We start from the raw sequence: 15,586 nt of genomic DNA on the forward strand, positions 1-15,586 counted from the left end.
TTGTTGTTGCCAAGAATTTCTTTTGGTTTTCAGCTTAATTAATAGTGATCCAAAGTAACCAGAAGAAGCTATTTGTGGTCAATGTAAATGTTTTTCTTCCATTATATTGCAAGGTATGTGTTTAACCTTAATAGCTTAGAAGCACCTAAAAAGAAACATTAAATGTAGGAAGAAAAATAATGTTTAAATCTTTTATTTTGTTTCCTCTATGTTTTGCTCTAGGATTTAATTATTTAGGCAATTTTAATAAATTATAAATAATTACAAATGATTGAAAGGAAACAATGCCTATAATATCTCTATCAAACATCTCTAAAGAGAATTTCACTGAAAGATGAACCTAGGTCTTTTTCATATTTTAGGATTTCACTTAATGAAAAATATATTCAGTCCGTCAAATGACACATGGCAAATGATGAGTGAGGGCTGCCAAAATAAACTCCTATGTCATAGCTTTTAAAGATGTAACCTACTGGATAGTAAGACAAGTGAACAATTGTAATATTATTTGTAATGATATAATGGGTGTATGGAATAGGTAGAGGTTAAATAAAACATTACAGATGAGGATGCATTTGTACCAATACTGCAAGATTGTAAGGAAGAGGAAAATGAAAGTGAGGAAATATGGAACTGGGAATTCTAGATGGAGAACACAAACTGGCAGAAGATCAAGGGTATTATGTGGGCACGTGGTGTGCTTCTGTATTTACAAGCATTTTGTTATAACTAAAATGTAACATTCAACGAGAAGCCTTGGTGAGAGATTGGATTAGTAAACTAATGCTATACTATTAAATCATTTAAAATATTTGGCATCTTTACTTAATATATACTAAATTGATCTTCTATATATAAAGATAATTGAAAATGAATCTTGATGTGAATGGAATGGGAGAGGGAGAGGGAGATGGGAGGGTTGTGGGTGGGAGGGAAGTTATAGGGGGGAAAAAGCCAATGTAATCTATAAACTGTACTTTGGAAATTTATATTTGTTAAATAAAAGTTAGAAAATATTTGATAGCACCTACCATGTTGCTAATACTATACTGAACATTTTTTTTAAAATATTTTATTTATTTATTTATTTATTTGAGAGGTAAAGTTACTGAGAAGAGAGGGAGAGACAGAGAGAGAAAGGTCTTCCATCCAATGGTTCACTCCCCAAATGGGCACAGTGGACAGAGCTGAGCCCATCTGAAGACAGGAGCTTCTTCTGAGTCTACCAAACTGGTGCAGGAGTCCAAGTATTTGGGCCATCTTCTACTGCTTTCCTAGAACATAGTGGAGAGCTGTATTGGAAGTGGAGCAGCCGGGACATGAATTGGAGCCCATATGGGATTCCAGTGCCCAGGTGGAAGCTTAGCCTGCTACACCACAGCGCGCCTACCCCCCATTCTGAACTTAGAGTAAGAACGCTAACATTTATTAATAAGTGAATTAAATAATCAAATTTTCATGTTAGAAAAGTTGCTATTAAAGAAATAAATCAAGAGCTAAAGGTTCAAGCGACTAATTAGGATATTATTACAGTAATCAGTGTAAAATTGCATGCCTAATATGGACATCCCACTCCAATGTTTTGAAATGGTCTCTTTCCCCTTTGTCCTTTCTGTTGTTTGAAGAAACTAATTTTATCTCACTTTTCACATTCTTAACTGTTATTCCCCTCCAGGGACCTTCTCCAAGCATGGAGGTGGGATTGGTTCCCATTTATATATCAACATGACACCTTGAATAGCCATAATACTAACTGCACTTAACTATCTATAATTATTTGTTTAGCATCCATTACCATCCATTAGCTTGTTGGCATCAGGATGACAGGGATAGAATCTGTCTTGCTTGGAAGATCTTTTAACACAAGATAGTGCTGTTTCTATCTTTCTGTATAAGTAAATGTTAGGTAGGGAATGTAATATCCAATGAAAGAAGATGAGTAAGAAGAACAACAGAAAGAAAAGATACACAGAGCTTGGCAAATCAACAGAACTGGCAAATAAGAGTGAAAGAAACCAATCAGAGATGAGTTCAATTTCTGTAGCTTGGGTAATTCATAAGGGTTATGAATAAAGTATGAGCTAAGATTATGATATAAATTGGGTCCTATTATAATAATTAATTTATTCATCATTCATATTAAATTAATTTTTTGTATTTGGAAGATTTGATGTCATTATAGTCTTATTCCAGTAAATTGGCAAAAAAAAAATGTATAGTATGTTCCTATAGAGATTTAACCCAAAAAATTTAGGTTGATTATTTTTTTCTTCAGCTGCAAAAAGATATTTATGTTTCTGTATTTTCATCTTTGTATTTCTTTTCTTTTTAAAAATATGTATTTACTTATTTATTTGAAAGGCAGAATTACAGAGAGGCAGAGGCAGAGAGAGAGAGAGAGAGGGAGAGGTCTTCCATCCGCTGGTTCACTCCCCAAATGGCCACACTGGCTGGAGCTGTGCCAATTCAAAGCAAGGTTCCAGGAGCATCTTCCAGGTTTCCCATGCGGTTGCAGGGGCCCAAGGACTTGGGCCATCTTCTACTGCTTTCCCAGGCCATAGCAGAGAGCTGGATCATAGGTGGAGTAGCAGGAACTTGAACCAGTCTACAAATGGGATGCTGGTACTTCAAGCGGCAGCTTTACCCCTATAGCACAGTGCCAGCCCCATCCTTGTATTTCTGCCATTCATTCAGTATTAGAACTGGGCTCCTTTAGCATATATTGTGTTTTTTTTTTTTCTATTCTCCAATTCATAAAATGTAAGATTTGGAAGAATCAAGAGGTTTTCTTATTTTTGCAGTCAGATTTGAATTTGTACCAGTTTGCCCTTGATTTTGAAATAAAAATAGAAAGAAAATATAAATCTATTATTATCTTGAAATTTAAACCTCTAAGTATATAAACCTTCATGTCAGTTAAAAAATATCTCTAAAAGTAGAACAATTTTTGACATAAAACTGTCATTTTATTATTTTTATTTAAATGAAAACAATTCTCTGATTATCTGTTTCTTTCCAGTGGTACACAAAGAAAAAGAAAAAGAAAAAGAAAAAGTAAAGGAGAAAGAAAAACCTGAGAAGAAAGGTATGATATTTTTATGCTCTGGCAGACTTTGAATCCTCCTCCTTGACAACCCCTTCTTTATATTCAGAGTTCAGATGACAACATATATCTTCTTTTAGAAATGATTTTATGATTATTTCCTCAAAATGTAATCTGGAAAGTGGAATTTCTGGACTGAAGAAAATAAAGACTCAAGACCCTCAAATTTTGTTACTACTTTAAGCGGTAGAAAAATTGTGGCAAATTTTCCCGTTAGTTGTTAGACTGCCTCACCCCAGATTGATACAAATAAAGCAAGTGTCATTATTTTAAGCTGCATTTTTAATTACCTAGTGGATAGATATTTTTAATTTCTAATTTTTTATCTAGGTATTTAGACTAGATTGGAAATTCAACCTCATTGTTCAACTCCTAAAGACACACTGAGGAAATGTTCTCGCCTTGTTCCCACCTTCACTATACACATAATATCTGACCTTTGCATTCTCACCATAAACCCTAGTATGAGTTTAATTAATTATCTATGTTATCACTTTTGCTAGTAATAACTTATTAATATTACTATAACCTAAATAATATCATACAATATATTTCATTAATATAATATTAAAACCTGTATTTTCATACAAAATCCTGTATATTTTCTATTTTAATTTTTATGATCTAAAAATGTATCTTAGATATTTACATATAAATCAATAATTCTTTTCCTAATTTTTATTAAAAGGCATACATAATATTTAAATCAGAATATTTTCTTTCACCATGTCTTTTAACTGTTATTTTCATGTTTCAAACATTTTAATATGATTTTTTTTTGTTTCTTGTTTCAGTGTTTCATTGATTTTTTTTTAACTTTTATTTAATGAATATAAATTTCCAAAGTACAGCTTATGGATTACAATGCCCCCCCCCAACGTCTCTCCCACCCGCAACCCTCCCCTTTCCCACTCCTTCTCCCCTTCCATTCACATCAAGATTCATTTTTGATTCTCTTTATATACAGAAGATCAGTTTAGCATACATTAAGTAAAGATTTCAACAGTTTGCTCCCACACAGAAACATAAAGTGAAAAATATTGTTTGAGTACTAGTTATAGCATTAAATCTCAATGTACAGCACACTAAGCACAAAGATCCTACATGAGGAGTAAGTGCACAGTGACTCCTGTTGTGGACTTAACAAATTGACACTCTTGTTTATGGCATCAGTAATCACCCTAGGCTCTTGTCATGAGCTGCCAAGGCTATGGTAGCCCCCTGAGTTCACTGACTCTGATCATATTTAGACAAGGCCATGGTTAAAGTGGAATAATATGATTTTTAATGATGTGTATTTCTTTTTGTATAACTCTTTGAACTCATTTCCCATTTCTCCTAAGAGTATGTATGCATGTCATTTGGGAATATACACCCCTAGGCTTAATATGGATTTTTAAATGTCTTTCTCAATTGGTTTTGAAGCGGATGTTAGGATTTCTGTCTGTGTGATTGGGAAATAAATGTGTATGCTTGTGTGTATGCATTTAGCTTCATTATTTTTTTAAGATAACTAAATATATTGACATTCTCTGTGGCATGGCTGCTTTCACATCTTCAGCCAAAGATTAATTTAATAGCCATCAATATATTTTGTTTCCCTCAAACTTAAAGAGTTAGTTTCACACTTTACACCTAACTTTAATTCATCAAAAAACCAGTTGAGGGTATTATGTAAAATAAGATTATAATTTTATTTTTGCAATTGTTTTAAAGTATTTATGTCTAGCATATTAGAACCAGGTTTCAGCTGATTTATGTTACCACAGTATGCAGAGTTCATTGAATTTTCTCATTCTGTGAAGCATTTTACTTAGGTAGAATGTGTTAGAATGTGTTATGACACATTATGTTCATTATAGATTGACACTTGAAAATTATAATCAAATAGTCTTGATTTATTAATACTCAGTGATAGTAGCCATGAATGTCCATATTGTCATCTCCTTTCTCTTGCTCTAGAGACAGGTGTCCATTTCCCATTTACTAGTGAGTTTTACAGAATTATTAACATCAGGTTTTTGTGTACTCTGATTAAATTGCATAATATGATATTCTTGATTCTTTTTCAACTTTCACCATCAATAAATATTATCTGTTAAAAATATTGTCTGTTAAAAATAGTTGAGACATTTTCCCCCTTAAATTATCAATTTATCAAAATTGAGAAACAGAAATAAAATGCTATGTGTTCTTTTACTTACTGTATATCAATTAAGCAATTTTTAATAAGTTCTTTGAATGGAGACCCATGACAGTAGGTAAATGGTGCCATACTTAGCTTAGCATAGTGCTGCTAATCCTAACATTGTCCAAGTTATTACTCATATCCCAAAATAGGAGATCAGGAGGCCTAGTGAGGAGGCTGGCTCCCTGGAGAAGGAAGAGGCACTGGCTCTCTTGTCTGCTCTGCATCTGTCAGGGACACTTGGTCTTCAGTCAGACATTGTGCTTTAAGTTTTCTACCAGGCTAACACATCTCTTGATTCTGGGAAAACTATTCATAGACTGAATTTATTTTTTTAGTAATCAATAGAATATTGATTATTCTAATGCAGTTCAGTAAACATTATAATTTAATAATAAAAGAAATTTAATATATTTTTCTTACTATTATATCTAGCATTTAAATATATTTCTAGAAAATAAAAATATATAACTTTACAAAATAAATACATTTTAAAGTTTGTTAGAATGGTGTGTGTGATCTCCTCTTAGAAGATTCAAATAACAAACTTTTTGAATAAATTTCCAATCCTTTATGCTTGTTGGAACACTCACAGTGAGATACAGCATGGGCAGTCGACAAAAATGAATCAAGTATCATATTCAGTGCTGCCTATTTTAACTTTTTACTTGTGTAATCACTTCTGCTGGTGGCAGTTGTTAACTACTTCAGCTTTTGACAACAATCATTGAAGTTATTTGCTAATTTCTTCTTTTACATAAAGCTTCCTTTACCCTACACACAATCAAATTTTCAATTATTATATATTTCATAGAGTGAATTTAAGGAGAATGTTTTCAGAAATACATATTTGAAGCACACTTTTGTCCTGCTATAAGTAAAGCTTCTGCAGCTTACTATTTTTATTATTTAGTTGAAGAAATAAAAGTATTTGGGGCTCAATTTGACTCCTTTTCTTTTTTTGACAGGCAGAGTGGACAGTGAGAGAGAGAGACAGAGAAAAGTTTTCCTTTTCCGTTGGTTCACCCTCCAATGGCTGCTGCGGCCAGCGCACCGCACTGATCCGAAGCCAGGAGCCAGGTGCTTCTCCTGGTTTCCCATGCGGGTGCAGGGCCCAAGCACTTGGGCCATCCTCCACTGCACTCCTGGGCCACAGCAGAGAGCTGGCCTGGAAGAGGGGCAACCGGGACAGATTCCAGTGCCCCAACTGGAACTAGAACTGGGTGTGCTGGCGCTGCAGGCAGAGGATTAGCCTATTGAACCTATTGAGCCAGGGTGCCAGCCGACTCCTTTCTTAAACCCATGATTTAACTAAATCTCTACTTTTGTCACTGAATTTTCCAAAATTTATTTGTGGGAATTGAAAAATAAAAGAATAATTTGGGAAACTACCAAACCAAACAGATGAATACCCATGTATCTGAACTGTAAGAATTAGCTGGACATGCTATTGAGTTTCTCAAATTTACTTATGTCACTATGTGACATAAGACTTCATTTGGGTACCTACATTAAATAGAAGTTAAAAATAAATTCATATTGATTTATTAATTTATTAGGTAAAAATGAGAATGTACAATGTTTTAAAGACATGGAATACTGTTGAATTAAGAAGCTGCACTCAGTTAGTAATCTTTATTTAAATTACTATATATACTTTTGTTGATTCTCAATGAAAGGTGTTATCCTTTGGGAAATGTTTGGAAATCTTTTGGTTGTTAAAAATGACACTGGAATGCAGGGCATTTGGTAAACAGGCACTAGCAATCATATACACTTTTCAGCATTCCATACAGTAAGGAATTGTTCTTTCCCAAATGTCAATCGTGCCCCTGTTGAGAAACACTGTACTTAATCAAAATTTAGTCCTGATTTAAATATTTCTTGTTATTAATTCTAAAGAGGGTACTTCTTCTTGACACAATGATATATATTTCAACAAATTCTTATAACGTTGTTCCCTCAGTTTTTCCTCCTTGAAAGCTTTATGTATTTCTTAAGAAGAAGGAAGTTATGTCTAGCTTTCAACATACTTTCTTATTCTTAATGTCAAGTGTTTTACAGTAAACTTTACACTTACATTGGTAACTTTTTGTTCCTGAATTAGGCTCATTAACGTTGTAAGTCTTTAAAATATTTCATGATTTTGATAATTATAGAACTGGGATCAAGAGTAAACTTGTTTTGAAATCTGTTAAAATTATATACTAATATAAACATTTTCTATTTAAGCAACTCACAAGGAAAAACTTGAGAAAAAAGAAAAACCAGAAACAAAGACAGTGACAAAAGGTATCTTTTCTCTCTATTATTTTTCTTTCTTTTTACTTTAAATGATTACATTTGGGGTAACAGCTGGACATTTGTAAGCATTCGCTACTTCACTTGCATAAAAAAGAATTTTACCTCATGCTTACAAATTAATATCCAAAATAATAATAAAACTAAATACTTAAAAGATAATTTCAAAATGTGAGAGAAAATGAAAACTCATTATACGTAATTGGTAGAATTTTAGTCTCCATGATTTTTACCTCTTAGTGTCATCCTCACAGTTATGTTACATTACATGGTAAAAATAATTTTGCAAAAGCCAGTGAAAGTTGATATAAACTGCAGAGATGATCCTGGATTATATGGTGGGTTCAATGTACTATAAAAAGTATTTATAACAAAGACTCAGCAGAAAAGAAAGTGAAACTTGAAGTGTGAGGGCTTATTCTGCTTGATTGGTATGAAACTGAGGGGGGCACAGGGAAAAAAGTGGGAGGTGAATTCTATCCCCATACTGAATAAGCCTGGATGCCAGTTGTCCCAAGAGACTGTGGTACGAAACGCAACCCTGTTGACAACTTGATCTTAGCCTTATAAGTCCTATCCAGAGAATCCAGTTGAGCCATTTTAAGCCAACAATTTTGAATCACAAAAACTGGAAGATAAAAAATGGGTATAGCTTTATGTAGTTAAATGTGTTTTAATGTATTACTGCATCAATAGGATATTATCATAACTTTTGGTTTACAGTTCTTGAAAAATGTTATACCTTGAAATTGATTTTAGAAGATTCAAATTTAGAATTTTTTTCATGAGTACATATTGATCAGTCTTAAGTCTTAAGACTGAAAATGGAACATATCTTGATAATATGTCCCAAATTTAGAATATGACTACACCATTACGTTTCTTGGAAGATTGAGCAAACCAGATTTTTCTACTTTAAAATATCTATTGATTGATTGGTACTAGAAAAGCATGAATTTTAACTGTAGTTCAATGTTATACTCTAATTTAAATGTCTTTTTCACATTTTATAATGTAGGTTTCATATGGTGTTATTTTCAAGAAATCAATAATTTCAGTAAAATAGTTTCTATTTTCAAAAGTGTTCATAAATTACAAAATAATAAGGTATGTGAGACATATATATTTAAATAATCTATAATGTAAAATATTTTACTGAATTAAAATTGTTGAATTTTAAAATAAAGATTGTTTCTAGGAATTTAGCATGAATATATTCTAAAAGATTGAAATGCAATTATATTCTATTTGATTTTTCTTCCATTTCACAGATATGAATGAAATTATATCATATGTAATAAAGTATATATATATGTATTGAAATTTTCATAGATCTATTAGAGCTCACTCAAATTAATTACTTAATGCAATAGTGAGGAAACTGATCTTCAGAGAAAGAAAACAGTTGGCCAGGTCAAATTCATATCATTAATATACAGTTGGATTCAGTCATAAATTCAAGCATAGTAATATAAAGTGAATATTCTTTCCAAAGATAATTAAAGGCTTCAAGCATAATTCATTAATTCAACAGGCATATATTTAATATGTATTAGTTTTTTATTTTTTTTTAATATTTATTTATTTGAAAGGCAGAGCTACAGAGAGCAGAGGCAGAGAAATAATTCTTTCTTCTGCTGATTAGCTTTCCAAATGGCTGCAATGGCTGTTTCTGGGCCGATCCAAAGCCAGGAGCCAGGAGCTTCTTCTGGTTCTCCCACGTGGGTGCAGGTGCCCAGGCACTTGAGCAGTCTTCTACTGCTTTCCCAGGCCATAGCAGAGAGCGGGATCAGAAGTGGAGAAGAGGGGACTTGAAACATTGCCCATATAGGATTCAGGCACGGGTGGTGGCTTTACCTGCTACACCACAGTACTGGCCCCCCTTTATTGTTGTTTAAAACATTACCATGAACTCTGAGACTTAAATCAATGCACATTATTGTCTCACAGTTTCTGCAGGTCAAGAATCTGTGCATGAATTAGTTCAATGGTCCTTTTTCACAGTCTCAGGAGATTGCCAGCACTGTGTTAACTAGGGATGCACTCTCATTTGGAGGTTCAACTGAGGGAAAATCATTTTCAAACTCATTTACATTGTTGTTCATTCTCCAGGGTTGTTTGAAAACTTTGGTCCCCTACTGGCTGTTGGCTTGAAGGATCATCACTTGATAGTTAACTTCATCAAACCTAGCCAGAAAGAGACAGATGAAAAGCTTCTGATATAAAATAAGTAATAAAATGTGTGCTTTAATAAAAATTCAGGCAAATGGAAGCTAAGGAGAAGAAATGGTTAAATACAATAGTTGAGGCAAGTTTTGCATGTGAATTGAATATGACAGTTTGTAGGTTAATGAAAAACATAGGAAATATAATAAAGACATTGTTTTATGTTTTACGCAGAAATACATGAGATATTTAAGAAAAAAGAACTGATCTAGTGTAGGAAGTAACTTCTAGAGATGCTAAGAGAGGAGAGAGAAGATGAAGTTAAGTGTCACAGAGTTTTAAATATTACACTAAAATTTCTTCAAATAGTTATACTAACTGTGCTGACTTAAAGACGTCTATCACCTAACTGTGAGCCCAAGCTGATCTACTCTCTGGAGGTTTTTTGCTGTGATCATCTAAGAGTTTGTATGACTTTGAAACGCTGTTGGCCATCCTAGTGGATCTTTCTCTCCGGACACTCATAAACATTTCAGTGTGGGGTTCTGGAATGATCTTGATTTATAGTCATATGTCGAAAGATGGTGATTCCAGTCACAGAAATGTATGAGTTTGCCGCAGGAAAGAGAAACAAGCAAAGGAGAAATAGAAATGGTTTATAGGAAGAGGAAGAAAATTCTGAGAATAATCGCAGAAGCCAGAAAACTATGGAAATTTATGGAGTACTTGAGTGATATTTCTGGGAGAATTTTATGATCAAATAACTTTGGATAATGTGTATAGCATAATCTTTCTTCTTGAAGATCAACATTACACTCTAGCCTTGAGCAATTTTACAGTAAGGATTTAGCTTTGAGGAATTTCATAGTAAAGTAAGTGGTTTATTGTTTACAAAATTAGTTGTTCACGGCACAAATCTCTACTTCTAAAGCAGTATCCACATTTTCCTGTAAAATTTTTGAGGACCATTGTGTTAGGAGGGTTGGTCCAGTCGATTAAATACAGTACTACAGATGGTTATGCTTCTGCTGCCTAACTAGCATGTAGCTAGCATGTGGACAGTTTCACTTTTTTTTTTTCTACAACACCTCCAACTATCAGTTCATGAGAAATATGTTATGAAAGAACTATCCAAGTATTTAAAATATTTTTGCAACAAGTAAACACATTTTAGCTTTATTTTTGAAACATTATTTTAAAGTTTCATCATATCTATTTGACTTAGTCATTGTTCAGCATTCCAAGTCACGAAACTCGATTCCACTGTTCCATCAAATCTTTTTATTTGTTTATTTATTTTTATTTATTTTTCTTGACAGAGTGGACAGTGAGAGACAGAGAGACAGAGAGAAAGGTCTTCCATTACTGTTGGTTCACCCTCCAATGGCCGCTGCGGCCGGCGCGCTGCAGCCAGCGCACTGCACTGCTCCGAAGCCAGGAGCCAGGTGCTTCTCCTGGTCTCCCATGCGGGTGCAGGGCCCAAGGATTTGGGCCATCCTCCACTGTACTCCCAGGCCATAGCAGAGAGCTGCCCTGGAAGAGGGGCAACTGGGACAGAATCCGGTGCCCCGACTGGGACTAGAACCTGGTGTGCCGGCGCCGCAGGCAGAGGATTAGTATAGCGAGCCGCAGCGCTGGCCCCATCAAATCTTTTAAACAAGTGACAATAAAAGCTGCACATTGAAGTAGCAAATGATAAGAGATTCCAACATTGCAGTAGACTTACAGTGGTGTGTTTTTGTTGTTGTATACAATAAATAATGTCAATACACAGTATCCATTATGAATAATTTCCAGAATGGTGTACTGTATTACAATTATTGCTTTTATAAAGTAATGGACTGACTGATAAATCTTTCTCTCAGTTCACTCTTCCAAATGCACATAGCATCAAATTTATATATGTGTTTATATTATATAAAATTTAATTCATGAATATGTTCATGTGTATTCTATTTTCAAGCCTTTTCTATTTCCAAGGATATACTTAGGGCCTTAAAAGCCCTTAGAATTATTATCTTTGACTTGACATGAGAAAAAAAAATCCAATGTCTTCACCCTTTGTCTATTTAAGCTAAATCATTTGAGGTTATGCATCTTAGTTATCTTCAAATAGATTTCATTGTTTTATTAAAATTGCTGTGCTTGCATTTCTTTTTCTTGAATCAAACTCAAGATTTTTCAGTTGTGAAGCAAAATGATCACAATCTTGCTAAGAGGCAAGTTCTTTAGATCTTTGGTGTGGAAATTATCTTTCACTGAACATGCTTATTATACATTCCCTGCATATTTCTAACGCCTCCTTGTTGACATGCTAAGTTCCTGATTATTTTAAAATGATATTTCAGTTTATGAATCAGAAAGATTCCCAACTTACAAGTGAACTATGATTTTTGCTTTTTTGGGAGTCCAATATTGTACTGCATATAAATGCATAAAACTCTAAAATTTGATCACAAGTACTTATGTCAAGGACACTGCTTTTCTACCTTATTCTCTTTAAGAATTGCTCTTAATAATCAATTACAAATGAACTATTATGTTGGAGAGAGACTATAATAATCCAACTGTTCTTAATTCTGCAGAGGAGAAGAAAGCTCGAACTAAAGAAAAGATTGAAGAAAAGACTAAGAAGGAAGTGAAAGGTGTGAAACAGGAGAAAGTGAAACAAACGGTTGCAAAGGCAAAAGAAGTACAGAAAACACCGAAACCCAAAGAGAAGGAAAGCAAAGAGACTGCTGCTGTTTCAAAACAAGAACAGAAAGGTAAACAATCAGAGGAGGCAGCTGGTTGTTTTAAGAGAACATTGGGCAAGAAGCAGATGCAGTGAAATTAAAAACTGCTAAAGGGCGAAACCAGACTTCAAATAGGGTAAAATATTATACGTACATACATAAATGTATGTATGTGTGTGTAAGTATATATATGTATATGTATCTATATGCAAAAACTCTTGAAATGAAATTCAACAAATTGGGAATTAGTATTTCTTTATAGACATAGTAAAATGTGCTCATACATATGAAGATGCATTTTAAAGTGTTTTTCAAGAGGTTTTCAGTTAGCATCTGGATTATTCAATGACTAGATAAGTGTTGAATTTTTGAGCTGAACAACTTCTTTTTTGTAAGATTTATATTATTTATTTAAAAGACAGAGTTGCAGATAGAGGTTGAGCCAGAAACAGAAAAAGATCATCCATCCGCTGGTTCACTCTCCAAATGGCCACAACAGCCAGAGCTGAGTTGATCCGAAGCCAGGAGCCAGGAGCTTTTTCCAGGTCTCCCACGTGGGTTCAGGGCCCCAACCATTTGGGCCATCTTCTACTGCTCTTTCAGGCCATAGAAGAGAGCTGGCATGGAGGTGGAGTAGCCGGGACTCAAACTGGTGTCCATATATGATGCTGGCGCTGCAGACTTGGGCTTTAACCCGCTGTGCCACAGCGCTGGCCCTGAGCTGAACAACTTCTAATAAGTGACTAAATAATGATTACATTTGTCCTATTTGTACAAAAGCAGTCCCGACAGAATGACAGCAGTTCTCAGGGAGTTACTCAGGAAATGGGTTTTCAAATAATGTTGAACAAGTATAACAACTATAGACATTCCTGATGCCACTGGAGGAACACACTGTATAGAATATATGTCAAAATATTCAGATTAATTTAATTTAATAATGAAAACCTCATTGATAAAAGAACTCTCAGGGTTATTTGCCAGTTTTCATTGACTATGTATATGATTCTAGAAAACTTTGCTTCTGACAAATTGTGCCACTCTTCACAAGCTGATATGGCAGTTACATCCCCACTTCCCAGAGACACAGCATTTAATCAAGCAGAATTTAAACCTGAAGTTCTTTGCCACTCAATCCTGAGACTCTCTATTTGAAGTGCTGAGTTCTAATCTGTTGTGACTATGTCTGAAAATTATAATCCTTAGAAGTACTGCAAAATAAAATGTTCCTTTATGCTGTCAATAATTTTATTTGAGGGCTAAAATCAAGGAATCATTTTCTAATGGATTTTAATTTAAGAATTTTTAAACCTCGGTATAGAGGAAGTTATTTGGAGAGTGAATCTGAAAATAATGTTTCCTCATTGTAAACTAAATGATATGAAATTTGCAATTTATTTTTGTTTTATCCACTCTTTGAACTATCTTTTTAGCCCGAATTCAATTATTTATAAGCTTTGACTTACAAATATCTGTAAACTGTGTTTTATAAGATAATATACACTTTTTTTAAAGATTTATTTTATTTATTTTTTTGAAAGAGTTACAGAGGGAGGTGGAGATAGAGAGACAGGTCTTCCATCCCCTGGTTCACTCCCCAGGTGGCCACAGCGGCTGGAGCTGTGCTGATCTGAAGCCAGGAGCCAGGGCTTCTTCCAGGTCTCTCACGCAGGTGCAGGGGCCCAAGGGCTTGGGCCATCTTCCACTGCTATCCAAGGCCATAGCAGAGAGCTGGATGGGAAGAGGATCAGTCAGTATTAGAACTGGTGGCCATATGGGCTCTTCAAGCCAGGGCTTTAACCCACTGTGCCATAGCACCGGCCCCAAATATACACTTTAAAAAAATATTTCAGAAAGGAAAAAAGTAAACAATTTATCTTTAATTATCTTATTTTACTGATCCACAAACATTTTAATTTAGATAATTTTCATTTATTGAAGTGCAATATTTTAAGAAATGTGGGAAATTAAAACTTTGGAGCACTAACTTTTCTTCAGTTTTCAAGATTTTTATATTCCTTAACATAAATTAAAATTATTAGATTTTTAAAACCTCTATCATTTATGAAATATTTTGGATAAAATGTATGTAGTAAATAAAAATGAGATATTTTCAATGGAATATTTTGCTATGATAGAAAACAAAAAAATTAATCTTCAGTTTCACCAAGTGTCTAGTTGGATCTTAAAATGTTTTGCATTTTAGATTTCCCACTAAAAAGGAAAAATAATCACATGGAACAAATTGAAGTATACCATGAATATTTTGATATTTTATCCATAAGTACAGTATGTCAAATTTTATTCCAGTTATATATGGGACTGTCAAAATACTTATCTAGCAACCAAGAACAGAAGCAGAGTTTTGATATTCACCTCTCTCATCTTTGAGATTTTGGGGGGTATATATTTTACTTATTAGGATTTGTCCAGAACACTTTCAAATGATATTTATTTTCCAGGTAGAGCATATTTTATTTCTATCAGTAATCACATTTATTAAAAGCCACTGTATTATCATTTTCATTTGCTTTGTACTGCTTTCATTTGTGCATGAAAACTATTACCTATTATAAGGATATTCAAATATAACTTACATGCAAAAGCAAAAGTGATTTTATCAGCTAACTAAATGCATTTACTAGAGCAAGACCCCTATAAAGAACAGCTATCATCAATTAAATAAATGTTTCAGTAGGTAAATAATAAAATCTTAGCCTCTAATGGCTAATAAGGCATACAAATATGCTGATTTATCCTTTTTACAAGAAAAATTTAACAATATTTTTTGATAAAAATAAAATCATATGGTGGTTTCAACTAAAAGGATAAATGAAAATGTGGTGATTTGAAAAATAACATAAAACAGTTTTGATTTTGAGAATCTTATATGGTGGCTTTATAAACTTGTTTATTTTGTTCTCATTTGGGCAAGAGATTATTTACTAACTTAGCATAAGTTTGATCTACCAATTTTGAGGTACTTTCATATGGATTTTTAGATAATTTTTCAAGCATATAGGGCACACATGTCTTTTACTCCTTGGGAAACAGGTTTTTATATCGCACACATTAAATTATGTAATATATAGG

The 15,586-nt window shown here is 33.6% G+C and overlaps 1 protein-coding gene and 1 long non-coding RNA gene across 3 annotated transcripts in view; one reads left to right on the plus strand and one right to left on the minus strand.

Moving 5' to 3' along the window:
- TRDN (triadin) overlaps positions 1–15,586 on the plus strand; it is a gene marked incomplete at its 5' end in the record, with an annotated part of 426,652 nt that overhangs the window by 117,794 nt on the left and 293,272 nt on the right. The window contains 3 exon segments of the mRNA NM_001082743.1: positions 3,020–3,085; positions 7,524–7,583; positions 12,344–12,523. Coding sequence (NP_001076212.1) covers positions 3,020–3,085; positions 7,524–7,583; positions 12,344–12,523 — 306 coding nt within the window.
- The window catches only part of LOC149126490 (uncharacterized), a 56,822-nt gene continuing 55,233 nt past the window's right edge, over positions 13,998–15,586 (minus strand). For both annotated transcript variants that reach the window (XR_016234506.1, XR_016234505.1), the window contains one exon: positions 13,998–14,224. This is a non-coding gene — a long non-coding RNA (uncharacterized LOC149126490). The remainder of the gene's footprint in view (positions 14,225–15,586) is intronic.

Source organism: Oryctolagus cuniculus, chromosome 5, assembly GCF_051225735.1.
Source record: "Oryctolagus cuniculus isolate XC-2025 breed Fujian yellow rabbit chromosome 5, ASM5122573v1, whole genome shotgun sequence".
In the NCBI taxonomy this organism is placed as follows: Eukaryota; Metazoa; Chordata; class Mammalia; order Lagomorpha; family Leporidae; genus Oryctolagus; species Oryctolagus cuniculus.